This window comes from Poecilia reticulata, linkage group LG22 (assembly GCF_000633615.1).
Source record: "Poecilia reticulata strain Guanapo linkage group LG22, Guppy_female_1.0+MT, whole genome shotgun sequence".
NCBI classification, from domain to species: Eukaryota; Metazoa; Chordata; class Actinopteri; order Cyprinodontiformes; family Poeciliidae; genus Poecilia; species Poecilia reticulata.
Window position 1 is genome coordinate 10,939,562 of NC_024352.1, and position 27,155 is coordinate 10,966,716.

At 37.6% G+C, this 27,155-nt stretch overlaps 4 protein-coding genes across 5 annotated transcripts in view; 1 reads left to right on the forward strand and 3 right to left on the reverse strand.

The window, feature by feature from the left end:
* LOC103458514 (ras-related protein Rab-15-like) overlaps positions 1–4,324 on the reverse strand; it is a 6,280-nt gene extending 1,956 nt beyond the window's left edge. The window contains exons 1-6 of the mRNA XM_008399378.2: positions 4,178–4,324; positions 1,128–1,188; positions 968–1,028; positions 819–896; positions 656–745; positions 393–458 (exon numbers count right to left, since the gene is read on the reverse strand). Coding sequence (XP_008397600.1) covers positions 393–458; positions 656–745; positions 819–896; positions 968–1,028; positions 1,128–1,188; positions 4,178–4,301 — 480 coding nt within the window. The 5' untranslated portion in view covers positions 4,302–4,324. The remainder of the gene's footprint in view (positions 1–392; positions 459–655; positions 746–818; positions 897–967; positions 1,029–1,127; positions 1,189–4,177) is intronic.
* Positions 4,325–4,326: 2 nt separating this feature from the next.
* Positions 4,327–20,761, forward strand: LOC103458516 (sodium/bile acid cotransporter-like). Its single transcript, XM_008399381.2, has 8 exons — positions 4,327–4,415; positions 12,119–12,188; positions 12,276–12,432; positions 16,579–17,013; positions 17,095–17,299; positions 18,024–18,202; positions 18,493–18,692; positions 18,821–20,761. The coding sequence occupies exons 4-8, from the start codon at positions 16,622–16,624 to the stop codon at positions 18,871–18,873; spliced, it is 1,029 nt and encodes a 342-aa protein (XP_008397603.1). The 5' UTR covers positions 4,327–4,415; positions 12,119–12,188; positions 12,276–12,432; positions 16,579–16,621; the 3' UTR covers positions 18,874–20,761.
* On the reverse strand, positions 5,623–10,430 carry LOC103458515 (protein max-like). The gene is made up of 4 exons (XM_008399380.2): positions 10,257–10,430; positions 7,737–7,844; positions 6,928–7,051; positions 5,623–6,849 (listed from the first exon to the last, which is right to left on the reverse strand). Exons 1-4 carry the CDS (start codon positions 10,290–10,292, stop codon positions 6,665–6,667), a joined length of 453 nt encoding a protein of 150 aa, XP_008397602.1. The 5' UTR covers positions 10,293–10,430; the 3' UTR covers positions 5,623–6,664.
* Positions 19,908–27,143, reverse strand: LOC103458517 (sushi domain-containing protein 4-like). Of its 2 annotated transcripts, XM_008399382.2 has the most exons (11): positions 26,935–27,142; positions 26,287–26,428; positions 24,858–25,049; positions 24,469–24,660; positions 23,122–23,313; positions 22,841–23,035; positions 22,539–22,730; positions 22,195–22,389; positions 21,981–22,113; positions 21,516–21,901; positions 19,908–21,056 (listed from the first exon to the last, which is right to left on the reverse strand). In XM_008399382.2, the coding sequence occupies exons 2-11, from the start codon at positions 26,402–26,404 to the stop codon at positions 21,031–21,033; spliced, it is 1,821 nt and encodes a 606-aa protein (XP_008397604.1). In that variant the 5' UTR covers positions 26,405–26,428; positions 26,935–27,142; the 3' UTR covers positions 19,908–21,030. The 2 variants fall into 2 exon arrangements, with proteins under 2 accessions (XP_008397604.1, XP_008397605.1); XM_008399383.2 differs by lacking the exon at positions 24,469–24,660 and having other exon boundaries at positions 26,935–27,143.
* Between the last annotated feature and the right edge of the window lie 12 nt (positions 27,144–27,155).

A 27,155-nucleotide genomic window follows, 5' to 3' on the forward strand; every position in this document is an offset into this window, starting at 1 on the left:
ATGGATGGATGGATGGATGGATGGATGGATGGATGGATGGATGGATGGATGGATGGATGGATGGATGGATGGATGGATGGATGGATGGATGGATGACGCTGTCTTTATAAAACAGGGAATCTTATCTTAATGGATGAGGGCAAGAAGAAAGCCAATGTTAAAAAAAACAAAAAGGTAAGCAAAAATGTTGCAATGTAAGCTCTAACTGCAACAAAAGGCAGTTCTCGTGCAGCAGTTTAATGACAAATAAAAATTAACGATTTCAGATCTTTCTTGGGAAGATCTTTAAAATAATATTTTCCTTAAAAATCACATTTATCCACTACTTTGTATTGATCTGTCAGATAAATGCATTGAGATTTCAGATTGTGATAGGACAAAATGTGTGGTACCTCACTGATGTTGCTGCTGGTGGAAGCACTGGTCTCAAAGAACTCCATCCCGTAGGTTTCTGCTAGCTGTGTGATTCGAAAGGATCAGGATGGAAATACACGAGAACAGAAATTGATTGTAATTTATTTATATTTTTCACAAACTGGTTTGATCAAAAACATGTTAAACACTAAGAAAAACACTATTGACAAATATGCGTTGACCTCTACATATTCAAATCAACCCTTTTAAAAGTATAAAAACACAGACAGTAAAATTCAACCTTTTTTCCTTGGTCCTTTGTTACTTGTCTGCCAAACTCCTCATCTGCTTTGTTTCCCACCAAGATGGTTTGGACATCATCTGGGGCGAACTATACGAAAAACAAAAATATGATGCAGAACAGAGCAGCAATGGCGACGACAGAGTTAAGCGGGAGCACTTACTTCATCTACATCACTGGCCCACTTAGCTATGTGCTGAAAAGACGGCAGGTTTGTGATGTCATACACAAATATGATACCCTGTAAAATGACAGAAGAGAGCGAATGGAGGAATGTTTGATAAATGTGAGACATGTTCTGCTTCTTTGTACCTGGGCACGCCTGTAGTACTGCTTGGTGATGGTCTGATAGCGTTCCTGTCCTGCTGTGTCCCTACATAAAACAAAACACACGTAAGCGACAGGCTATTCCACAGTACACAGCTATCAGCATCTGTATGTTCAGATTATGCACTAAAAATCCACAACGTACCAGATCTGTATTCGAACCTTGAGTCCACCGATCTCTATCGTTTTCATTTTAAAATCAACTCCTAAAAATGAAAACAGGAAGAAAGTATTTTGTCACTGATAATGGAAAAACAAATGCAAAAAAAATAAATACTGATGCATGCTCCTTGTGAGGTATTGCTGCAAAGTTAATGATTTAATGTAGTCAACCTTTAATCTCATGTTGCCATGTGCTCATTCAGGAATTGCTGCAGTCAGTGGATCAATGTAATCAGCTGGGATGCCTTAAATATTTTACCAATTGACATTATGAGCAGAATTTTATTGTTTTAATATTGTCTTACAACTAGGATTGAAATAGAATGCATTTTAAAATTTTAATTGATATGAATTTTTATTTTCCATCTTTAGGGAAAAAAGTGTTTTAATTACATTTAAGTACAAAATGTAACGTTGTTTTATGAAACAAACAAAAATATGTGTTTTCTTAAAAAAATAAAGACATCCTTTCTACCAATACCTACTCTCACCCTTTCAATTGAAATAATTTCAGTGTTCAGTATTTCTGTACAAAAAGTGGGATTTATGTGACTTAAAAAGTACCTTGAGATGGTTATTGTTATGAACTGAAACATTATAAACAAAGTCAACTTTCATGCATTTCTATAAAAACTTTTAAACTTTGTTTTGAGCTTGAAAATTCAGTTTAAATGAGTCTGTTTTGGTTAGTCTTGTATGCAGGCTACTATCCTGAGAAGTTGTAACTGCTCTGAACCTGGAGACTTTTTGAATGTGTAACAAGCAAACCTTTTTGCATTATTTTTGGAAATATGTGCAACAAACAGAGTTTGAATGAAGAAATCAGGAGTATTTTTTTTATTTTTAGAGAATAGATCTTTTGCTTTAATTGGCCTCTCCAAATTGCCCCTAGGTGTGAGTGTGTGTGTGCATGGTTGTGTGTCCTGTGTGTCTCTGTGTTGCCCTGCGACAGACTGGCGACCTGTCCAGGGTGACCCCGCCTCTCGCCCGAAACGTTAGCTGGAGATGGGCACCAGCAACCCTCCCGACCCCACTGAGGGACAAGGGTGAAAGAAAATGGATGGATGGATGGATCTTTTGCTAAGCCTTTGGGGTTTCTAACCTTTTAAAGTTTATGCACAAGAGAGTTAGAAAAGATCATGTAAAGACTCACCTCTGACAATCAGGAGAACAAAAAGGCCTTTGTGAGACTTTACGTAAGATAATTTGTAAAGTCAAAAAAGCTGTAGCTCCAAGACACACATGTGCTAACAAAGAAGATAAATTGACTTAAAAGGTGATACTGTCTCTGCTAGGTGACAATATGAAGAGAAGAGCTGAGAAATCCACAGCCTGCAGTGTAACTGGTTTGTATTAAAACAAAGGCAGTACCCAGTCCTCCATTAACTTTGTTCTTACACTGCAGCCACAGCTGAAAGTTTGATCCAAAAGAGGAAATCACTTTTGACAACTTAAATATCCACTTCAGATACGCTGTAATACAGACTGCTACAGGATATCCTTCTGCCCACAGTTACCAGCATCTACAACACTTTGCTGAACTTTACATAATATGAATTACAACAGCACTTCATTTAGCTTTTATGATTAAGTGGGGTTTATTTTAGTTCGAATTGTGCCTACTCTTAATTTTTACAGTTTTCTGTAGGCAGGGTAGTTTTTTTCTAATCTTCTTAAGTGGTTTCAAAATAAGTGTTCTGGCTTTCTGAAAGTTCAGCTGCTGGTTTCTCAGAAGTACATCTGGAACATTACATAAATATTAATCTGGAACACGGTTTCCCACCAGTTGCAACCATAACAAACACCTTCTATCCGTTTTTCAGGGAAAAGGGTGGATCCTTTCATAGTTACTCGTGGCACATGATATTTCATTTTAATATCTGTTTTTGATAACAATTGCCATGCGGAGGGAGCATGCTGTCCAATCAATCAAACTGTATTTCTCACACTAGCTGATGCAAAAATCCAGTGGGTGAATGTTACAAATGATCAGGAGCTACAGTGCCTTGCAAAAGTATTCACAATACTTAATGTTTTTCCCATTTTGTCAGATTACAATCACACAGTTTAATTTAATATTTCATATTTGTGAAGATCTGTGGTGAAGAGCCTTGTCTTAAAGGTCTTGACTGTTTGTTCACTAATATTCTTTAATTAACAAACATCTGAGGCTTACACAGAACAGCTGCATTTACACTGAGATAAAACTGGAAATGGACTCTTGGTAATGATGTTACTTTGCACTCAGTTTATGTTGGGGAACCAGCATAAGGGGGCTGTACACAATTTTCAGATTTCTCCTGGGGGGGAAATGAACCATTTCCTCAATGAACTACTTTGTTTTCGATTGTCACATAAAACCCCCAAAACAGATTAAAGTTAATGAAACTAACATTACAAATCCTAAAAAGTTAAAGGGGTATGAACATTTTTGCAGTGCATTGTAGAGATCTAAAACCTGGACTTCATGTGAAATGCTCAAATGTCTGAGTTTAATCCAGTGTGAAGTTCAGCCCACCATCTTCGTCTCATGACATGTATAACGCAGCCTATTGACCCACACTACAAACCGCAGAGCCTTCATTTCTAGTCACATCACATGAAAGCCTATCCAGCCAGCAACATGTTTAATGCAAGTGAGTAATGAATGAAAAAAGAGACAAATAAAAGCACAAGAGACATGAAGTCCCAATGGCATTATCCACTCTATTCTGAGAAACCATCAACTGAAAAATAAGAACAATTTTTATAGACTTTACTTCTCTCAAAGTATTTTTTTTATTATTATCAAGGTTTAAGTGTTAGAGGGGTTTTAGAAAATGTAATTATTCCCAGCAGAACCTGAAGCAGTCTGTAATCTTACGCCAACAAATAAACTCAACATAGACGTGGAAAAGATGGGGGTAAATAATTACAATAACTCAAAATTTGTTGTCTACCGAATATACAGTGGTATTTATCCGGTTAATCTTGTGACTGAAAACTCGTTAAGTTTGGCAAGGAGAGCTTGTCTGATGGCTTTGCTCTACTTACCGATGGTGGAAATATGCGAAGGATCAAATTCACCTTCCGTGAACCTGCGCAGCATGCATGTCTTCCCAACACCGGAGTCTCCGAGAAGGAGCAATCTGAACAAAACGTCGTATTGTTTCGCCATGACTTAAAACTAGAGCATGACCCAGCTGGACTTATTTCATCTACAAACTTCAGGATCTGGTGCTGCCTTCAGTGCGCGTCGGACACGTCGCTTCCAATGAACAGTAGTCGTCAGGTCAGCAAAGAGGCGATCTCATTTTCTTACTTTTGCTTTAAGTTATCTTAAAATTCTGATTAAAAATATTTGAAGATATTTATAATCTTTAAAATTTTGACCTCACTTGTATTAAACAAGTATTGATTGATTTTTATTTGAATTATAAGCACTTTGTATTGCCGTGTTGCTAAAAATGTGCTATATAAATAAAATTACCTTTATATACCTTTATTTATACGTAAACCTTGTTACTCTGCAAGATAACAAATCAGAATTTAGTGTCATATTATCCAGTGTCAGTGAAGTACATCATAAAACCATGAAATTATTTACTACAGTTTAAAAAGGGATCAATGGATTTTCTGACATTTAAAGATGTTCATGGACTCCTAATTTATTAAATTCTTTTTAAAATGATTGCCATTTATTTATAGGTGGATTGCTGTATGAATATATCTCCAAATATATTTATTTCAGCATGTTGAATTAAATAATTTATTTCATTGTTCCACATTTGGGTGTCCATTTATATTCTATTTAAGTTCAATTGTAATGTAATTGAACTTGCAACTTCAAGCCAACCTGCTTACCTCCTGCAACCTGCTCACAAAAGGCAAGTATAAAGCTACAAGCTATATTTCCTGTAAAGTGGATCAAACTTGCTTTACCCACAGTTAGTCACCAATACCACTACAGTTTCTGGTCAGTTTTTATTTTTTTTTTTGCAATTCTACATTTCATCAAGTTTTTTATGCATATTCCTCTGCCATCAGGTTGGAGTTCATTTTTTGTGTGTTCTTGTCTTAATTTCACCTTAGACAGATTTAATAATAGACCTTCTACAATCACTTAAACACCACATTGCATAAAAACTGCATGGTTTGGTCAGCACATTCCACAATTCAACCATGTTTCCTGCAGAAATGCTCCATTAACATCCACTTCTGCTGAAAAAAATAAAGAAGGTAGGCTTATGGTGAGACTAATCTTATAAAATCTGCATACATTCATTGAGCACAAGAAAATATGGAAAATAATCTATTTGCTAAGCAGTCAGAAATAAAGATATTTTTCATGTAAATCCTGAAGACTATAATCTTCACTTTTAATTTTTTTCAGCATCCACACCTCACCACTGGAGAACATATTCAAGATTTACCCTATGGATTTCATTTAATAAATTCAACTGGTGAAAGAAGTTAATAAGCACACACTGAGTCACAAGTACATCCAAAAAGGATAAAATAGTTTTATTTATAGTCTCATAATAAAGGTATGCCTTAACTTGCAAGACAACCATTGGCAGTATGTACAACATACCTGTAATTTCCATGGAATGGAACAAATATTGATTACATACACACATTATTTTCTGATTTTTAAAGATCAACATTCCCAGCACAGGCAAATATGTCAAGGGAAGGCTTTTCTGTGCAGAACTGACACCATTAAGGAATATAGTGTTACAAACAACACACTGAAATGGACTTCCATTAACAAAAATAAAGGTTACTGCCCTTCAACTGTGTTGTGTAACATTCACTATTAATTGAGGGATATTTTTTAAAACCACATATATATATCTATAGATTTACTGAGATAAAAAAAATGAGGAAAATAAATACTCAAATGCTCTAAAACTGGGAGTTGGTCTACTCTGAAGCCAATCATTACAGAGACCAGACATTAATGTACAATATAAGGGTATGAAATACATTTTAGTGCATTAAAAGAGGGATTCACTAAAACAACATTTTCAAAGACATTATTTCAGTCACCTAACCTGAATAAAGAGGGTTGCTTCTTAAAAGATGGACACCTTTTCTGACGACAAATTCACATTCTTTCCTGGAAAAATACGAATATTAAAAACTATCTCTGATCATAATTTCAACAAAGCTGGTATAGTTGTACAGCTTCGGTGGATTACAAAGTTTGTCCCAAACAACCAAAAGAAAAGCTTGTTTTTGCAGCTTTACTAAAGCTTCATGCTGTGCCATTTCTACGCGTGATCATGAGGTCTTACAAACAACATGTCCTTCAAAACTGCTGAGCTGCCACACTTTGGGTGCATTAAAAGTCATTTCGGGGACACAAAAACAGAGAGGGGAAGCTTGCCGGAAGGACACAGCAAGGTAGAAGCGTTTTGGACACACAGTAACAGCACCTCTAAGACAGTTTCCACCTCATCTTCTTGACTGGTGTAAGAAGGCAGGCAGGTAAGAAGAGCTGGTGGATACAAAAAGTCAGTCTAGACCGTCAGGAGTCTAATTTGTCTCCACACGCAGCTTCTTCCTGTTGGGCGGCTCGTCCGGCTCCGATTCAGAGGTGGAGTCGGACCCGCCGTCGAAGGCCGACACCGCGCTGCCTTTGCGGTTTGTGTACAAGCTGCTGTCAGAGGAGTAGTTGGTTTGGAGCTGAGAGTTCCCTTTGGCTTTCTCCAGGGCACGGACTACACCGAGTGACACAAGACGGTAAATGTAAAGAAGTGAGCAAAAGCAATCATCAGCTGTAAGATTCCTCTACATACCCTGTTGCTCCAGCAGTGCGTTCTGCTTCTTTAAATCATCAATGTCCTGCTGGTGGGAGTGATTTTTCCTCCTCATCAACTGGATGTATTCGGTAGCTTTGTCCAAAATCTGGGCCCGAGAAGCCTGTCAAAGCAAAATAGTTTAAATGTATTTAATTGGAATGGGATTAAAAAATTTAAGAATTAAAAAAAAATGTTTTTCACATAAAACTCTTAAAAGTATGGCATGCATGAGTCAATACTTTTTAGAAATATGCTTTGTTGCAAATACAGTTGCAACGGGAGGTGAGTATGCCACACCTTTCAGATATTCAATACTAAAAATGTAAAAAAACAAACAAAAAAAAAAAACGTATCCATGCAGTACTTCAAGTTGTTTTATCAAATAAAATCTCAATAAAATTCATCAAGGTTTGGCTTGTATCGTGGCAAAATGTGAAAAAGTTCAACAGGTGTATGCAGTTTGGCAAGAAACAGAGCAGGTTTTACTTTTTTATTTGGCACGAATCTAATCTGCTGCACATAAAGTGACAGCTCAGCAAACACTGCATAGACTGTCCATTCATAGGAATTATGTTACCAATCAAACACGTGACAGCAGCCTCTAAACTTCTGCTTCTGCACAGAGGAACAGCTGAGTGATTAAATGCCACTGATTAAACAGATACGAGCACTAATGTTCCACATCGCATGACTCAAAATCAGTGCAAGACATAAAAGTGGAGCAAACCGAACAGTAGAGGTCATGGGACACTATATCGGATTCTAATTTGTCTGAAACGTGACCGGTAATATTTAGCCCATCTCACCTTCTCTCCTTGTAATGAAGGCACAGAGTCTCTTAAGCTGTGGAAGCTGTCTTTGATGTGGTCCCTCCGTTTGCGCTCGAGCGCGTTGTGATGGGCTCGCTTGTCTGCCTGCAGAGACACACACACACACACACACTTTACACAGCCATTTCTTCAAAACAACATGGCGTATATATATATATATATATTTAAAAAAATAATTGAAACACTTCATAAAACGAATTAAAGGGCTTGCTAACTCGTTTGCACGTCGTTTCCGGAATGGCCTGTTTTTAACTTTAAAGGTTCACTGTATGTACAAATTCCTGTGCAAGAGGAAGCAGCAGAGACGTTTTTAGGAATGCGATCTTTGTTTGCTCTTTGCTGTTTTAAAGGCTGGGCCGCTTCAAGATAAACAGGTCCCTACCCAGCAAACTACATATTTGCTGTGAATCACAAGAAGTGAAGAGACCGTCGAGCCTCTCAACCGTAATTGTTCCGCAGTGGCTAGAGCCAAAACTCAGAACAAACTTCCTGTTTTCCCCAGAGTATATTTATGACGTGACAGAGAGATCCATTTCTCTTTGTCATGCTTCAAAAATGGAAAGACAAGACACCATGCCATGAAGTTAAGGTAGATCTTCATAAATCAAGGTGAACGATGGAATGAATTGTAGTCATCAATATTTTTTTTTTTTGCAGTAATTGTATTGTACTGGACTCCATTGATTCAATATTCTGTTGAATATCATATTTTAATTGCCATGCACTCACATTCTAAACATCTGCACTTGGCCACTTGGATGGTTTCTAACCACTGTTGATGCAAAGGAAATGTTTTTTTTTTTTTTTGTGGCTGAGATGGTAAAGCTCCCAGAAAATTGTGGTGAAAATGAAAAGAAACCATAAAGACAGAAAATGTGGGTTTAATAACTGACATAATCACTGCAATTTTCAGCATTAATAACCCAACTTCACATTTCCCTGATAGGCAGATGCAAGTCAGGACATGTCCACAAAGCCTCTACTCATTTAATCTTGCCCATATCTACAAGCAATTAGCAGCAGTTATTAAAAGTTAAAGCAACTGAAACTGTGACAACAAATGCAGGATCAGGTCTTAAGTCTATTTGTCAGCACTGAATTAACTTTTTTGGCAAAAGACACTGCTGGTGGATCTGAAAGGTTACACAGGAAGAATGTGTGTGTGTGTGCCGCCCCACGGCAACTCCACGGGTGATGAACGAATGTTTCTACAGTACCGCTATGATTGTAGCAGTTAAATGAATAATGTCTCATGTGTGCTCATTTTTATGTAGTTTGGCATGTCCTAAGGAGTTATGCATAGTTTCATACATCTGGATTTATTTGTGAGTAGTGTTCTGGATTTCAATTCACTAAATGTTTAAAAAAAAAAAAAAGAAATCTGTGAAAGCGTTTGTACAAACTTCTAAATAAAATGCAAGCACCCAGTGGCTGCAAGATGATCTGAAGCTGGACATCCCAGCTTAATGAAACCAGGGGGGCAGGATAATCCACAGTAAAATAATAAGTCATAACACAGGAGATATGTCAGAAAGTGACTCCATCAATGCTCCACTGTCAGCCAATGTCACACCCAACCAAATCAGTTGATACCATATGTATTTTGTTTTTCTAACTAAAAACAAACAATACAGAGGGATTATACTTAGAAATAAAACAACTACTTTAAAAGGGCCAAGTCGGTAGGGAGCTCATGAGATACGTGCGACAGCAGAGACACCAGCAGAACGCAAAAGTGCTTCATGTCTATTCAGTGCTGATTTGCAATATTTACCATGCGGGCTAAAGGACGAAACACGCCCTTTTTAATCAGATCCAAGATTAGTAGATAAAACACAGCAGTATATTTTGACTATCTCAGTGTTATCGATGTAGCTACAATAGTAAGACGGTGGGCCCAACCTGCAATGCACGGATTGCAGCAAACAAGATTTATTTATTTTTTTTTTTTTTAGTATTTTTCTGACCTATACACCGGAAAACAAGAGGAAAGTGTATGCATTTCATTTAAATAAAGTACAACATGTTCAGAGAATTTCCCCTCCCATGAGTTGACCTTCTTGCAGCAACAGCTTAACTGTTGTTCGTGACTGTCGCATCACGTTTTAAATGTGGAAAACTGCAGTTATATAAGGAGTTTATTATACATCTGGTTGATGTACGGGCGTAGATAAACTGTGAAGATACTTCTGTACGCAAGCTAATGATCAAGTACCTCACAGGAACATTATATAAACAATATTATGCGTTAATGTAATAAAATGTACAGTTCCCTCAGTCCAGTTTGTGTGTTTTGCTTTTATTTACAAGAAAATACTTCAACATGTTAGACAAACAGGAATTTTGTCGACTTGTTTCAAAAAATATATTCAGTGTTAGCTTAAAAATATTGAGCTAGCTCACATAGCTTCGGTGTTCAGCAGCTTATATTTACGCTGCAGTCCGTTTAAACAAGGCTGGCTAGCTAATACTGCTGGAAGAAACCGAATCACGTACATCGCTGTCGACTTCGATGTCATCGTTTTCGCTCATTCTTCAGTAAAAAAAAATTCTAGAAAAGAAAGCAGGCAGCTGTCAAAACAAAGTGCAGCGACAACTGGAGGCGAACACACAAAACGGTACGCGGAGCTGCTGCTGCTACGGCAGGCGCATGACGAGAGACACATGGACGGGAAAAACAAGCACGGCGCAGGCGCGGGTTGAGCAACGCCCTATGGGAAATGGTGTTCAGGGTTGACATCAATTTACGTTAGGTGTGGGTACCATTTTTACATTAAGACTACAATTCCCTAAAAGCTAAGGGCTAGAACGTACCCACACTAAGAAAAAAAATCTACTTTACAAGTTAGATATCCAGCTATCTCAGGACTCTGTGTGCTTAGTGTAATTGCTGTAATATAGTGTTATATATTACGAGATAGAAAATAAAAGAGCAGTAAGTAGATTTAGATGTTTGTCAAACATTCAATCCTATTCATACATTAAAACCCACCATTGCATCCAGGATTAATCAGTATGACTGTTTTGATGTTTGAGTAGCCATTTTTTATTGTTTGCGTTAACAACAGGCTCCCCTGCGCTTCGTCCAACATATGATTATGAAACCAGATGGCAGCCTTGCTCACTTCAGCCGCCCTCCCCCACCTGTCATCCATGGTCCTCCGTTTGCATTCATAAGACCATTGAATAATATGTTGAGCAAACCATCACTTAAACCCTCTACAGTCCCCTTAAGATATGTTTTTAATTAAAAGAAATGTTTGCATACAGGTAAAAAAAAAAAAAAAAACATGATTGAGTTATTATATGAAACATTATTTGTTTGTCTAATGGATATGAGAAAATGATTTAGCGTTTTTTTTTTAAAGTTTGTTGTGTTACAATCAAATATTACCTTTTTATCTCAGTGAAACTGTCATTCATACTTGTGAAGTGTAGTAAAAAAATTATACATGGTTATAAAATCTATTTCTAAATAAAAATTAAACTCCTTGCAAGTCTTTCCGGGTACATTTCTACCAGACATACATTGGAATGTAAATTTTTTGCTCATTCTTCTGCAAAGAAGCGCAGGCAAAAAGCTTGTGCTTCTTTACAAAATAGCACGAGCTCAGTGAGATTGGAATCAGCGCATTACTGGAGTTTTACTGGATCATTGTAACACATAGATGGGCTTTGACTTTAACCATAGCATTGCAGCTCTGAGTGTATATTTAATTTCATTACCTTTCAGGAGCTGACCTATAACAGGTTTATCATACCTCCTATTTAAGGAAGCCCTTTGTGTAAAAAGAAGTAAACCTGATCTTCACAGCTCCACAAATCTTCCCTTCAACTCTGATCAGTTTCCCAATTCTTTCCATATAAGAATATCATCCACACAAGATACTGCCATAATCTTGTTTCACAGTGGGAATGATGCATTCAGGGTTATGTGTTGTTAATTTTAACTTAAACACATGCAATGCTGCCTGTTGTCCAAGCAACAGATTATTTTACTTGAGTTGTGGATCTCATGGATACTTGGATGGATGAAGAAATTGTTGAAATTATGGATCTTTTTATTTCTGCTTCATAACATAATTATGCTGAAACTCTTGGTTATTTCTAGCCAAATATCTAACAAATCTGACGGTAATCAATATTTTTATCTGATTTCTTTCATGGATTTTTATGAATGTTTGAAGATTTATTTTGGGAACACCAACAAGTCTTGCAGGCAACCAATCCACTGTCTGTGAATATAAAAACGTGTATCTTTCTTCTGCAAAATTAAGTCCAGTGAAATTTAAGATGAACAGAAACTTTTACATTCTATCCTCATATTTCAAGATTACAAAGGTCTAATTTTTCTGTAGTTACCCCAAAAGACAGAAAAGAGAAGAGGGGAACTTCTGGGGAGCTGGCACAATTGGCAGAATACTTTTAGTAAGTAGCAATTAAAAAGGGGGGAAAATGGATTCATATGAGCATGTAATTTTGAGAGCATCTGAAAATCCCTTGTCTCTTGTTTAGTTGCCTGCAGCATCTACAGCAACCATTTTGTTAGAAGAGCATGTGACAAAGGGGCTCAAACACAGTCGAGGGTTCAGGCACAAGAATGTGAGCCAGTATGAAGACAAGTGTGCCTGTTTCTACAGTTTAACACTGCAGCCAGCTGCCTGAAATTGAGGTAAGTGATATTTTTCCACTCATAACACCATTAGTTTTAACACTACTTATTTAGTTAAACTCTCTCTTTTGAGTGTTTAAGTTCACAAAGAAATCTGATTGCTAAGACATTTCCTTCAGCCAACTAACTGTGTTTTTAGAGTTGTTTTTATAATAAGGTGTTTTTTTGTTAATTTGACTCTGAATGTCTAAAGCTTTCATGAAAGCCATGAGTGTCTGCAGGCAGTGTTAAACGCTATGAAAAGATTCACCTATTGTCCAGCAAAAAGGGAGACTAACCCAATGTTTCTCAACCTTTTTTGGGCCAGCGCCCCCTAGCCTTTATCCAGGTCCCTCACTGCCCCCACCAAAGAATTTGCAGGCTACTTTGCACTGACCATTATTTTATCATTAATATTACTATCACTGTTGTAGATGTTTTGATTTTTATGCTTGTTTCTGTATTTATCATCAAAAATAATTTCCCAGAGAACAAAAAAGCCATGGGAATAGAAATTATTTTCACAGGCGTCTACGAAAAATGCAATGAACATTCAAGTTAAAATTGGTAGGCCTAACAGCAGCCAATCAGAGTGGAAACAATATTCTTATTTTGTGCCATTTTCTAGTTGTTAAATGTTGCACAAAATGACCAGATAAAAGGTGTTCAACATGCCAGTTCAAACTTTGAACTATTTGCAAAACGACTGAGCTCTGCAACATTAAAACATGGATAGAACTGTAACTACATTAATCATAGCTCTTCTTCTCTTAGTGTTTGTCAGTTTCTGGTGGTGCAGCTCTGTGCTGCCTTCAGGAGAATGGGACATCAGAGTATCATCCATAAAACTTCACCCACATGGCATTTATTGTGCAAACCAGAGCTTTTAGTGGAAAAACAAAAGTTCCAGGTCCTTTTAATACCATACATGAGACAGAAACATGGATCATATCTTTATATAGACCTGTCTATTGAATTATAGATTAATAGTTTTACTGGACAGAAATTACAAAGAACAAATCTGGTTCTTCAAATCCTAATGAGTCAAATTGAAAGTGTCATGGAGTCATCAGCCTCATRACATTAACACTGACATGAAAAATAATATTGAAGAAATAAATATATCAAATCTAATTAAAAACATAAATAAGTGATCAGTTCTTTACTGTTATGGTCTGTAAGATATATTTACTCTCAGTACTAGATGTGGTCTCAACAAACCCCATGGCACTTCAACAATGTTATTTTACCTTTTATCTGGAAATAGTGTCTGTTTATTCTTGCCATACAGTCCTCTGTATTAATTATTGTCGAAAGGTCTTGTCATAGTTTATTCCTCTGTATTTACTTTAGTTTCTTAGTTTATTCTTGAATAGTGTTCTTCATTCATTTCCATTTAGTTTCCTTTGATTAGTATTATCCTCTCTCGGTTTATTGCTTTAGTTTCTTTCCTGTTGCTAGATTTATTTTATCATTTATTGACCACCAGTAATTTTCGCTCATCACCTGCTGCACCTCCTAATCGTCATGTGTTTCACATCATGTGTTGATTTTTCACTGTTCAGCGTCGGATTCTCTGTTTTTATGCTATAATTCACATCTAGTTCGTCGCTCCGTTTTATGTCCCGCTTCTCCTGTTTCAGAGTTTTGCGCCATGTGCGCGTCTTTTTTTTTTTTTTTTTTAAGCCCCTAAGGTGCATTGCGGAAGCGTATCGATGGGGAAAAGGCAGATAGACATAAACCTTTTAAAACAACGGAAACAATTTCTGCATTCTGATTATTGAAATTTAAAAGTGCTGCGTTGTTCTATCACCCCCGTTTCATACTGGACCACTTACAGCACCGGTGTTAACGCTATAAAATGAACGCTCTCTATCGTGGTATCACCCATGGAGGGATTTCTTKATTTCTTTATTTAAATGGGTTCATTTATCAGAGGGATGCACGGTGAGGGTATCGTGATTTTAGCTACCAGTAGCAGGAGAACGGAGCTGCGCCAAGAAGCTAACAGAAGCTAACAAACACTGAATAGAAGAAGAGCTGCCATCGATACAGTTGCAGCCAAGCATGGTTTAATGTTACACAATACAGTTTTACCAAGTTGCTCAAAGTCTAAACTGGCATTGTGCATTTAAGGTGTAAAGTTTACCTTCGACCAAACGCCCCCCAAAGGCATCCCAGCGCCCCCCTTTTGTAAAAATGTCCGCCAGCGCCCCCTGCCGTCCTCTGAACGCCCCCTGGGGGGCGGTACCGCCCACGTTGAGAACCGCTAGACTAAACTGTATTACAATCCCATTCTTAATATGAATGTACAGCTTGTTACAACAGCTCCAAGGCACAAATCAAATGTCATTAAAAAGTAATTTTCAGTAATTCAATAAATTAAGCTTGATGTGGATTTGTTACACAAATATTTATTTACATCAATCTCAACATTCTTGTAATTGTTGAGTAGCTTTGCTCCACTTGTGTTTTGACAGTTCATGTTTAGTGAGAAAATTCAAGTCTTTTAGCTCCTCCCCATGGTTTCTTCTTTAGATCCAAGTTGGGATTTTGATTGAGCCACTCTAGTAAGACTACATGATTAGCTATCAAATTAAAATTTCAAGAGTTTTCAATTTACAATTTACTTGTTAACACTTCTGGATGTTCTAAATGCAGATAAGGTGGCTTTTGTTTGTTTTGTTTTCTGTCAAGGTTTTTTGGATTCTTATCAACTAAAAGCTGGTGTTATGTTTAAAAATATGTCACAAAAAGGGGTCTATTTAATATTCTATCAGTTATTTCAACCACTATATTTTCATGTATTGCCCAAAGTTAAGACAGACATTAATGAAACATACAAGAAATGGCCAACTTAAGTAAATTACGGTAATGAAAGAATAGATCAAAAATATTTGTGCAGGTTGAAGAAACAGGTGCATGCAATGCTGAAAAGAAGAAACACATATTACATATGTAAAATTATACATAAATTATAAACAGTAAAATCAGAAAAATTAAGCCATACATAGCTAACACAAAATAAAGTACAAAATGTAATTGTTTATGACAACATGATTCAATACATAATATATTGAAACAGATTATGTAAATTTCTCTAAGTTTTAAACAAGTAAATTAACAATAAATTGAAAAATATCAATAGATACAATAATAGCTGGACTACATAGACACAATGTTAGCTGGCTCAAGGAGCTTTAACCTTACAACCGTACCATTGATTTTCAATGCATTACTTTTTAATGGAGGACATTAAACTCCAACTCAGTGGAATTCAGAAAATTTGCTTTGCAGAGAAAACCCCTTTAGTGCCTCCAATCCATTCACAGAGCTAAAGACAAAGTTAAGCAATGAAGCAACAGAAGTTGGTGTGAATAATAACAATAACAGAACAAAATCTTACATACAACTGTGTTAGAACTAGTCCAAAAACAAACATTGAGCTCACAAATGTGCAGTTTTATCACACTGACGCACAACTAGTTAAATAAGATAAACTAGTTAAATAAAATAAGATTTTTCTAAATGATATAAATCTTGTTTAAAAGGCTTCTGGGCTGAGAGCTATTGCTTGTTTTGCTCCAGTGGAAAATGTGATTTGAATAGTAAGTGACCCAGGCCAATGTTTGTCTAAGTCCAAGTGGCGTCTGACTGTCCATTATAACTCTGTCTACACTAAGAACAAATCTTAGGCCACTTGATGCATCAAAGAAAATTTTGAGAAGATTTTTCTCTGTGTGTACTACTGAGTGAAGTTTCTAAAGAAATGGAACAGAGTGGGAAGAAATGCCTTAAATTTAAAATACAATAGGTTTGTGAATCTAACATGAAAAAAGGAAATAGAGTTCAGAGGGTAAGACAACTCATACAAACAATTTTTTCTTCCAAATTATTTACACAATTTGCTATTTAAAAATTCATAGGTAGTTACACCTTGAGTTATTTTTAAACGTCACTTAAAAACTACTGTGAGAGTTTTATGCTAATTTGTTTCAGACTTCCAAAAAAGACGCATAAGCAGCCCTAATGTTGACAGTGGTTTAAGGCAGGAGGTTCAAATTCAATGGATAGATGCATCATTGGTCTTAAATTCTGTTTTCTGTCCTAGAAATAAATAACTTAGTCACAAAAAGTATTCTTTTTTTCTTTTAATTTGTGTGGCAGGTGCAAACCACGAAGCAATAAAACTAGTGTTGGAAGAACTGTCATGATGAATCAGACCACCGGTTACGTGGGAATTGTTGCCATTTACAATGATAGTATCATCCTTGGGAATGGCAGCATGGGCATCCTGATCATCCCTAAACCCATGAACACAGCCATTAATATTTTGACCGTGATCATCCTCTTCATCACCATGATTTCCCTCGGCTGCACGATGGAGATCTCCAAAATTAAGGCCCATCTTCTCAAGCCAAAAGGGGTGGCCATTGCTTTGCTGGCCCAGTTCTGCGTAATGCCCCTGACTGCTTTCTCTTTGACCAAAATCCTCCGGATGGATCCGATTAAGACCGTTACTGTACTCATCTGTGGCTGCTGTCCAGGAGGAAGCTTATCAAACATTTTTTCTCTCTCAGTAAAAGGTGACATGAATCTCAGGTAAACCTAGACAAATATGGCAATCTTTTACACAGTTGTAAGAAAAACTGCTCCTATTTCACCTATTTGAAATTCTTGCAGTATCGTCATGACAACTTGCTCCAGCATTGCCGCCCTGGTTCTCATGCCTCTGCTGCTGTACATCTTCAGCCAAGGCTTTACTGGTCTGAAAGATGCTGTTCCTTATGTCGGCATCATCACTGCTCTCGTGTTTACCCTGTTGCCTTGTGCCATCGGCATTTTCATCAACCACTACAAATCAAACTACTCTGCAACTGTAACAAAAGTAAGTAATCAAACAAAGATTTCTTTTGTATGAATCTTATTTGCAGCTTAAGGATTATTTCTGCCAGTTATCTGAAATGACAATTAAACATTTTGGGGCCAAGAGCACAAAATCCATGAGATTTGATTTTTCATCTAAGAACAGCTTTCTGTTTGTTTAGCCACACAATGACCTCTTATCCAACACTGATGATATGCTGGAAAAGTACACGTACCCTCTTGCCCATTTGTGGAAGAGCTACAGAGAAAGCAGAGTGGGTTAACTCATTCTTGCACACAATGATGAACTGAAGTTGATGCTCAGGCTGCCAAACAGAACAGTGCAAGCCAAATGTTTGTTGGTGTTAGAGTCCCCACCTGTCACGCTACATTGCTCAATCTGATGTGCAGTTGTATGCGTAAGCTAAAGGGCTCTATAAACAGTTTAATTGTATCTATAATTTGTTAAGGTACATGCTATGAACAAATTACTCAGGAAACAGTTGAAATAATTGAACAAAGCTGCTATTACAAAGATTTGCTTAAAGCTAAAAATTCAACTCATGGAGGAGGCAGCAGGTCAAAAACCCTGTACTGACTGCAGAAGATCTGCGGCAAGACTTGGTGGCAGCAATCAGTGAAGTTTCAGTTTCCACAGGAAGACTTACTAAGTGTTAGTATATTATAATTGACATTTCAATTCTTTAGTGAAATGTCTGACCCATGTGGCATTGCTTATTTGACAGGTTGGTCTCGGCATCCTGATAATATCCAGCATCATAGTTTCTGTCCTTTCTGGCCTCGCTGTGAAGGATGTGATATGGATGATCCTCATGCCAGACGTCCTCGCTGTGGCTGCACTGATGCCTCTGATTGGTTTTATAATGGGATATGTCATGTCGGTCATTTGCAGACTCAGCCCACAGTAGGTTAAAACATGTTGCTCATCAGTTCATTCAGTAAACAGGCAGATTGTGGCTTCGTTTCACGCATAAATAAATAAATCTTCAGCTCATATAGCTCTGCAGTATCAAACGCTATTTGTTCTGTAGGCAGAACAGGAGACAAGCTTGCTTTAGCAACTTAAATATGAAACCGATTCCTTATTATTAAATTCCACCTCATCACTTTCTACAATAATTGAACTGATACACAATAAGTACAATGCATTGAAGGATTGAGTTTCTAACAAATTACTTCACCCCTTTTTCTTAGATGCAGCAGAACCATCTCCATGGAGACAGGGTTTCAAAACATCCAGCTGTGCACCACCATTCTTAAGGTGGCCTTTTCTCCACAGTCCATCGGACCCTTGTTTTTATTCCCCTTGTTGTACATCACATTCCAGTGTGCAGAGGCCCTCCTTCTGGCATTGTGCTTCAGATGTTACCAAAGAGTCACGGCACCACACGGGGGTAAGTTTTGGAACAGCCTGCCTTATGCGAGCAAGGCTGAAAGAACAGGGTCAAATGACCAATATGGCAATCTCCTGCAATTTATAATCACTTGAAGCAAATAAAAACACGTTTTTTTTCTTATTCAGATCCAAACAAATGGCAGAATGTTGATGCCCAACAAGAAGAGGTGAAACAATGATCTACAAAGAGACCAATGCATTCTTGGAGAAACGTACCTAAAAAGGTGTGCCAAGCTTCAAACCTGTGACATTGACTGAAAGTCTGCCAAAGCCTTGGCAGTTAAAAATGCCTGCTGTCACAGCCAAAATGTTTTTTTGTAGTTCCACAAATGTTGAATTTTTTAAAACTTTATAAACAACAATTTTGTTTGAGAAACAATCGGATTACATTAATTTCAACAAGCTTTATTATCCTGGCTAATCATAAAACTAACTTTAACACTGACTGCTAATGTGTCTGAAATCTTTCTGTGTGCCAAAACCATTTGCTTTCAAACTCTTCTGCTCTCCCAGATGACCAATCTTCAAAAATCTTGACATAATTTGGTAGTGTTCTGTATATTTATTAGTGTGGGAGAAGACCAAGATGCTCCAAGATCTTTAAATGCCTCACATCCAGCATGCCAGTGAAAACCGCAGTAAAAAAAAAAGGTAAACTACTATGATTATGGTTATGACTGTAGAACATTAATTACATTTTTGATAAGTTTCCCTTCAAGAATCGTTAAACAATGTTTTTTGAAAACAAGAACTTGGTGAACAGGTTTGATTTTGACCTTGGATTTCCCATAAGCCAAAGAAGGTCAAATTGTACTCACAAAGTCAAATATGCGCATAGTTGTGGATTAGCAAATTGCATCTCGACAACATGCTTTTTGTAGCTATCAGCAAGCCTTTGGCATAATTCAGCATGACCTCAGATGTGTTTTCATTAAAATTCAGAAACTTCTGTGCCGTCAAATTATTATGTGAACTGAGTCAGCAATACACTTTTGGTGGCAAATAAACCTCTGCATAAAAAGGAAATCTGCTTCCAGAAAACAACAGGTACAAAGAAAAAAATAAGTCCAGGAATGGAGCCTTACATGGAAGGTTAAAGGAGTTACATTTTTTTTATGCTAATACAAACCTTTATATCTGAAACTTAGAAAAACATTTCACCATAATAAGACAAGTGATGTCAAAACAGCACTAAAAAATGATAAAAAGCAGATTGAACACATCAAATAATATTTAATCAAATTTACATGATATATACAGAATAATCAGACCTTAATTATTATTATTATTTTTTTACGTATATTAGAACGCAGCTGTAACAAAAACATACACCCTTTGATCTAAAAGTAAACTCAGTAGAAGGTCAAATAAAGCAAACACTGAAATTACACTGATCTGTACATTTGTTCTTTTTGCTATCTTGCTTTTTCTGACGGACGCATCTGCCCATACACTTCACGTCACAACTGACGTCACGGCAGCCAAAGGAAAATGAACTACAAACTACCTTTGAGAGACTACACGAGCTGCAGAGGCATCACAACAGCTGATCAACAGCTTTCTTGGCACAAATAAATTACAAACACGTTTTAGGCTTGAAGCAGGAGTTTCCCAGCAGCCTCAATAAATTAACAAAAGACAATATCTTCAGGTGAGGTGTTTCACAATGCCACAGATAATCAATCACTAAGCAGTGAGGGCATTTTACTGACATTCACTTTTAAAACTCCTTATTTCACATACTATAGATACCTGTGCATAGAAGTGGAAAGCTAAGGCCTTATAAGGGAAGGAATATGAGCATGAAGAGGGAAAACCAGAAGGAGAAATAGGATGGATGTATTATTATCCTACATACTGACGTGTAACTGTTGACTAAAACGTCCAAATGTTAGAAGAAAACACTATAAGCTTTTACTACTTCAATAGTAACGTGGGTTCATGCATCTTAGCAAATGTGTTTCTTAAGTGATGTGTGATTTATGTAAATAGTAAACAAGTCAGATTTTTGTTTTTACAAAATGAGTTTACAGATTTGCTCAATAAACTGCAAAGCGTCATTTTTAAGACACGTTCGTTCGCTCCAAACTGCCTCCTCCTTTCATTTTTTTCTGCATTTTGAGAAAGTAGACAAACGTACACACTATTGGAATGCCTAATTTAAGCATATGTACATGTGATTTCCTCATCTGTATTCCTTTGGGATGGTAAGACGAACCATGTTCACCATGTTCAGAGTGAATGAGCACTTCACTCATTAACCGGTGTCATCTCCGCTGATAAAAGTCTGTTAATCAGTAAAGGTCAGTACTGGTGACTTGTCTCTTCTGTATGCTTCAGGCCTCCTTCAGTAATGGCATATCTACGGAAAAACAAAAGTAAGTTAACTGCGTCACTGGGAAGCTAATATAAACGATTCAATTCAAACGTTGAAACTCATATTACGTAAAGTTAAATCATGATGTTAACACACACTGAATAAAAAACGCATGTCAACTTTAAAATGTTTGCCGTCTGAAAATAAAACAAACCAAACTTGTCCTGTTTTAGGCCAGTTAGGATTACCAAAACTTATTTCCTGGTTGATGTTTTTGCATGTTGCCTCAATGTTTTTTTATATAATGTTATTTCCCCATGATGCCGTGTAATTTGTGAAGTGCAGCAGTCAATACAGCAACAAAACACTCCTACAACATGATGCTCAGGCTTGAAATCAAATAGAAAATAATTTAGGTAATCATAACAGGTTTTAAAAGGCTACAGTTTCATCTAATTCAATGTCAAACATGGAGAAAAATGTTTGTGTGACGTAATGTTTTACCATCAGAGTAATCCATCTCAGAGTCTAGCGACAGGCTCTGTTGGTCACTGCCTGCAGACGTCCTTCTACGCGCGGCGGCGGTGCCTCCAGTTGCACCTGCGTGCTCCAGAATCCAACCGGAAGACAACGGTGAGGAAGAGGAGGACTGCAGCACAGGGTGAACGACAGGCATCTCGGACTGCTGGTGTTTGAGGGAAGATGGCCTCGACGGCCCGGCCTCTAGTGCTGAGGCATGCTGACCCTCAGACAACACTATCTGGACTCTGGACTCTGGGCTGAGTGTGGAAGCTCCACTGCTGCTCACAGCCTCCTCGTAGGAGGGAAGAGTCACCTGGACCCCTTCCACCATGATGGAGACAGGTTGGCCCGACACCCCATGGTCACGTCTACGGAAAAAAATGTATAATTTGTTCATTTGTTTCTACAAAGAGCAGATTCAAGATAATATTCGGAGGGACGACTCACCGATGAAAGGACTTGAGTTTAGGCTGCAAAAGTACAAACAGCACCACCAGCAGCAGGATCAAAGCCACTGAACTTGCTGTGGAAGCAACTATGGACAAGGCTGGCATTCCCAAAGGCAAAGTCGGAATGTGGTCTTTGGGGCAGAGAATCAATCAACATAATTATCGTGCTGCAAAAATGAGCATATTGAAGTTATATGTGTCACATTCTTTACCTTGCTCCATGACACAGCTTATCTTCATCTGGTTGTCCCACTGGCCGTACTGGCAGGTAAGATATTTATAGTCTCCTTTCAGAACATAACCTTCTTCGCAGAAGTATTCGATCACACTGCCGTGAGAAAGTCTTCGGCACGGGGACGGGTGGCATGTGTAGCCTCCGTTCTCTGGCTGATATGGAGAATCGCACACTGTGTGGGAATATATAAAAGAAGCATATGTCTTTTATGTAACACACCAGGTAAACAGCAGTCCAACAGCATTATCAAAAATAGGAAGGAATGGCAATGAAGTTGATACTCTGGGCAAAATATGGAGTTCAAAGAGGAGTAATCTTTACCGTCACTTCGTATGCAGCGAGGAGGTTCTGAGGACCAGTGTCCGGGTGTGGTACAGGTGAGGATGCTGGCTCCATCCAACAGGTAACCGAATTCACAGCTATACTGCAGCACTGACCCCACCGGGAACAAGCTACTGTTCATGTCAGTTAAGTTGGTTAAAGCATTTTCGACCATCGAGGGTCTTACACAGCCTTAAAAAAGAGACACAATAATAAAAAGTATTAGTGACAAATGCACTTCTTTAACCAAGTTCTTTTTTAGCTTTGCAACTCTTCATATATTTTTATAGCAGTTCATCCACCTTGTTTAATAACACAAGTGACTGGCGATATGTTGTCCCATTTTTCATAGCGACAGGTTCTGAATTTGTAGTCTCCTTTCAAGATGTAACCTTCGTCACAGAAATACTCCACGACAGTGCCGTGAGAGAATCGTCTGCATGGGGATGGGTGGCAGGTGTAGCCTCCGTTTTCTGGCTGGTACGGAGGCTGGCAAACTGCCAATGAAAGAAAAAAAGAACATCTTCAAAACCTACAACCAGTAAACACTTGTAGTACACTCAGAAAGGCGTTCCATGTGTACCGTCGTTGCGTATGCAGCGGGGAAGATTAGAGGACCAGTCTCCGATCGAAGTGCAGGTGAGGATGCTGCGTCCGACCAGCAGGTAACCTGGATCACAGCTGTACTGCAGCACTGTGCCCACTGGAAACAAGCTCCTGTTGGTGTCCGTCAGATTAGTTGAACCGTGTTGCACCACAGAGGGTCTAATGCAACCTTAAATAAACGTGATATGGGAAAAAAAAATCAGATTGTTAATTGGTCTTTTGTTCATTGTTTTAGACAGTAAAATATTATAAAAGTACCAAAAAATAATGTACTATTGACTGAAATACTATTGTCAGATTGAATGGTTCTGACCACTGACTAGTAAGCTGGAACTCAAAAACAATCTGTTCCCAATCAGTGAACACACATTGCTGCCATGTTGCATTGGCATCTTGTTTCAGTGAGGAAGCTGCCATTGCCCAAAAGAAGATTCAATTAGCTATTGTTCAGTTTTTTTTCTAAGACATTTCAAGAAACATGTCTTGTTCATTCAGGCTGTGAGAGAGTGAGAGAGAGCTACACTTCCAGCAGATAATGTGGAAGCTAAACGGAATACAACAAAGATGCTCTGTCTTTCACAAAAGTTAAGGAGATTTTAGACAAGCACCAATAATTTCTTTGATAGAAATATCTTGTTTTCCATCCCTACTGCTTAGTCCAGGCATATGGAGAATACAGCAGATTGTCGTCACATGCAGAACACTATCAGTATTTGAAATGTTGATCTCTTGGGAACCTTCCCGATCAGCTTCTTCTTCTGTCTTTTCCGTTATTTTGGAGAATTGGCCAGTCTTGAAATGTCAATATTTATACAATACCATCCGAAAAAAATGAAATGTTTTCAACATTTCATTTTTGAGCAGTCACTCTGAGCAGTTTGTTTTATGATGAATTTTAAAAGTTTCAATCTAATTCAGTTTGTATATAAAGTGCAAATTTATACAACATGTTGTCTCAAAGCACTTAAGAAAGTAATATTTCATGTGAAATTTTTATGTGTTTTTAAGTTATTATGGTCTCATCATTTTACGGGAAAAACTGAGCATTTTAAAATTAATTGAAACACTTTTGAGAGCTTCCGTAAATAAATAATGACTCATTAATGTATGAAGGATGGAAAAAGTATCTGAATGCTGGTTTACATCTTGCTATGTTACAGTACTCTAGGAGAATTCAGAATCACCAAATCTAGATCAAAGTTTTACTAAAACCAGGGATTTCAAGTCTGCTATTAAATTTTTAACAAATTTTAAACATTTATTGTTTTGGTGACAGGTGTGCATTTAGGACCGACAGATTAAAAACTGTAATATATTGACCAACCTTTGCTTACACAACTGATCTGCATTGGTCCGTTCCACTGTCCATCCTGACACGTCAGGTAGGGATAATCTCCACTGAGAGCAAAGCCCTCATTACAGATGAACTCTATTATAGTGCCATGCGAAAACAATCGACATGGGGATGGATGGCAGGTGTAGCCCCCATTCTCAGGTTTGGAGAGGGGTAGGCATGCTGATGAGGGAAAAGCACAACATACAAATCAGCAGCCCAGCTTTAAAAGTTGCTTATATGTTGGCAAACTGGTCAAAAAATCTGCAGTTTTAGAAACTCGAGAGCAGGACAATTAAAACTTGATAATGTAGAAAATGAAGTTATGAGAATCTGATGGCAGTCTGGTTGATAGAGAGAGGTCGCTTTGAGTGCCTTACCACCACTTCGTATACACTGAGGAGGTTCTGAGGACCAACGGCCTGATGTGGTGCAGGTAAGGATGCTGGGTCCATCTGGCAAGTAACCGGGGTCACAGTTGTACTGCAGCACTGTGCCCACTGGGAACAAGCCTCTGTTGGTCTCTGTGAGGTTTACCCAGCTGTTCTGGACCATGTAAGGCCTCACACATCCTGGGAAAGAAAGGAGTGGAGAGAAAGGGACTTCTGAGAAACTGCGGAATTAAAACAACAAATACTTTGAGATACAAGCTTTGAGACTTGTCTGCAACACAAAACAGTAACACGGAAAGATAGAACAAACTTAATTCAACCTAGTTAAAGCTGCACCTAAAGGTTTTGTTGTTGCATTAGAACCTTCAATATATTCTTCACAACTTTCCAGTTGAGCTGTCTGCTGTATTCCTTCGTCTTCATGATGCTTTTTGTTTACTAATGTTCTCTAACAAATCTCTGAGGGCTTTACAGAATAGCTGAATTTATACTCACATTAAATTAGACACAGGTGGACTTTTGTTTTTTTAAACTAATCAAGTGACTACTGGATTGGTTGTATTGAAAAGTATTTAGATGTGTTCTTTAGATGTATTTGGTCAAAAACACAAATTACTGGTAAAACAAAATAATAAAAATGCAAAATGGCACAAGGGACACACTTTTATTAGTTACTGGATGTGCTACAAGCAGCCCAGTAGTGTGTACTTCTATAGGAGAAATAGGAAAAATAAAGAGACAATCATTTTGACTTTAAACCTTCGGCTGTCACAAATTATTAGATTAGATTTATTGTCATAAAACGAGATTCATAGTACAGCTCTAAGCAGGGTTTTTTAAATAATCAAACAGTCAAGGCACATAAAACTAGACAGACAATTATGAGTAATAATTGACAACAAAACATAAGCATTTGAATAGTAGAGTTCAAATATTATCACAAGTGCACCACTGAACAAAACAGCAGATTAGCAGACAAATATTTTTTTATTGATGTCATAATGGAGTTACCTCTTGTCTGTTGTTGTTATTATTATTGTGTCATGTCAATAATTTTGTGACTAAAACTGACAAAATGTTTCAGTGTTGAAATAAGACAAATATTTACAAAATTTACATTTTATCATGTAGTTTCTAGTCAACATAAACAATCCATGTATTTTACCATATTTAAAATTCAATCATAATTAAACTAATTATAGTTCATTAGAAGTCATGCAGTAATATACTTAATAGTGTTAACAATACATACTGATGGACCTGAAAAAAACAACAACAAAAAACAAAACAAAACAAAAAAAAAACTACTGAGTACTAGACAAACATTAAGCCAAACAAATTAGGGATTATATGTTACATGCACAAATGAATAAACCTCTGCTGCTTTACTCTAATGTGCAAACATGAGCTGTCTTACCTGAACCTTGCCCAGTGGACGCTAGAGTCAGTACCAGCAGCAACACAAAGGACCGCGCGGTGGCTGAGGTGTGGGCCCAAAAGGCATTTGAAATTGACTCTAAAATTCCATTGCACATCTTCCCCTTCAGAATCAACTCAACCTAACACCAAGGCGAGAACAATACAGTTGTGCGTGTGTTATAACAGATACATAACAATAAAATAGACCATCTTCCACGGCCATCATATGCAGACACCTGCTTGGTGCAGGTACATTGCAGAGCTTGGAAAGCTGCCAGTAAAATGGGTGTGATGGTAGCGGTGATATAACTGAGCGCAATTACAGAGAGAGATATTTCACCCAGTACCGTTAAACAGACAAGACTAACTCCCCTAATTTTTGGTCATGTTCTGAAAAGGGGCTTTGAAAACCAAATGCTTATCATATAACATATTTGTGACTCAAAGGCTCCACCTATTTCAGCAGCTTAAAAACAAAACATAGAATGACATTGTTAGAATATTGAGTGTTTCTAACCTAAGTCTGACCCTAGAAACTGAATATGCTGCATGACTTTGACAGCTATGGTGAGCTAAGTGAATCAATATTATCGTTCTTAGCTTGTTTCCTCTAAGCGCATATTCAGCTGGATCATCATTTACTTACCACAAAAAACACGGCCTCCGAACCTCCTCCGTCACAACCTCACGATTTAGACATTTAATAGCAACGTCTCAGCGACGCCGAGGGAATTGTATCTATTTTGGTAGAAACCCGTAGGCTATGTATAAACCCGTCTGTTTGTAATGTGAGCAGCGCAGCGGTACTGGGCTAACCGCTGGCTACCTTCCTAGCTGAAGCCGCTGCGCTAGCTAACTGCTGGCTGC

Excerpts from the sequence above, each read along its gene's own strand:
- LOC103458515 (XM_008399380.2), bottom strand. The coding sequence starts at position 10,292 with ATGAGCGAAAACGATGACATCGAAGTCGACAGCGAT. Across the intron at positions 7,845-10,256 it reads ACATCGAAGTCGACAGCGAT|GCAGACAAGCGAGCCCATCA; the intron begins GTACGTGATTCG and ends GTGTCTCTGCAG. Across the intron at positions 6,850-6,927 it reads CGCACTGCTGGAGCAACAGG|TCCGTGCCCTGGAGAAAGCC; the intron begins GTATGTAGAGGA and ends CACTCGGTGTAG.
- LOC103458516 (XM_008399381.2), top strand. The coding sequence starts at position 16,622 with ATGATGAATCAGACCACCGGTTACGTGGGAATTGTTGCCATTTACAAT. Across the intron at positions 17,014-17,094 it reads AAAGGTGACATGAATCTCAG|TATCGTCATGACAACTTGCT; the intron begins GTAAACCTAGAC and ends AAATTCTTGCAG. Across the intron at positions 17,300-18,023 it reads ACTCTGCAACTGTAACAAAA|GTTGGTCTCGGCATCCTGAT; the intron begins GTAAGTAATCAA and ends CTTATTTGACAG.
- LOC103458517 (XM_008399382.2), bottom strand. The coding sequence starts at position 26,404 with ATGTGCAATGGAATTTTAGAGTCAATTTCAAATGCCTTTTGGGCCCAC. Across the intron at positions 23,036-23,121 it reads CCGCTGCATACGCAACGACG|TTTGCCAGCCTCCGTACCAG; the intron begins GTACACATGGAA and ends TTTCATTGGCAG. Across the intron at positions 21,057-21,515 it reads TGAGATGGATTACTCTGATG|ATATGCCATTACTGAAGGAG; the intron begins GTAAAACATTAC and ends GTTTTTCCGTAG.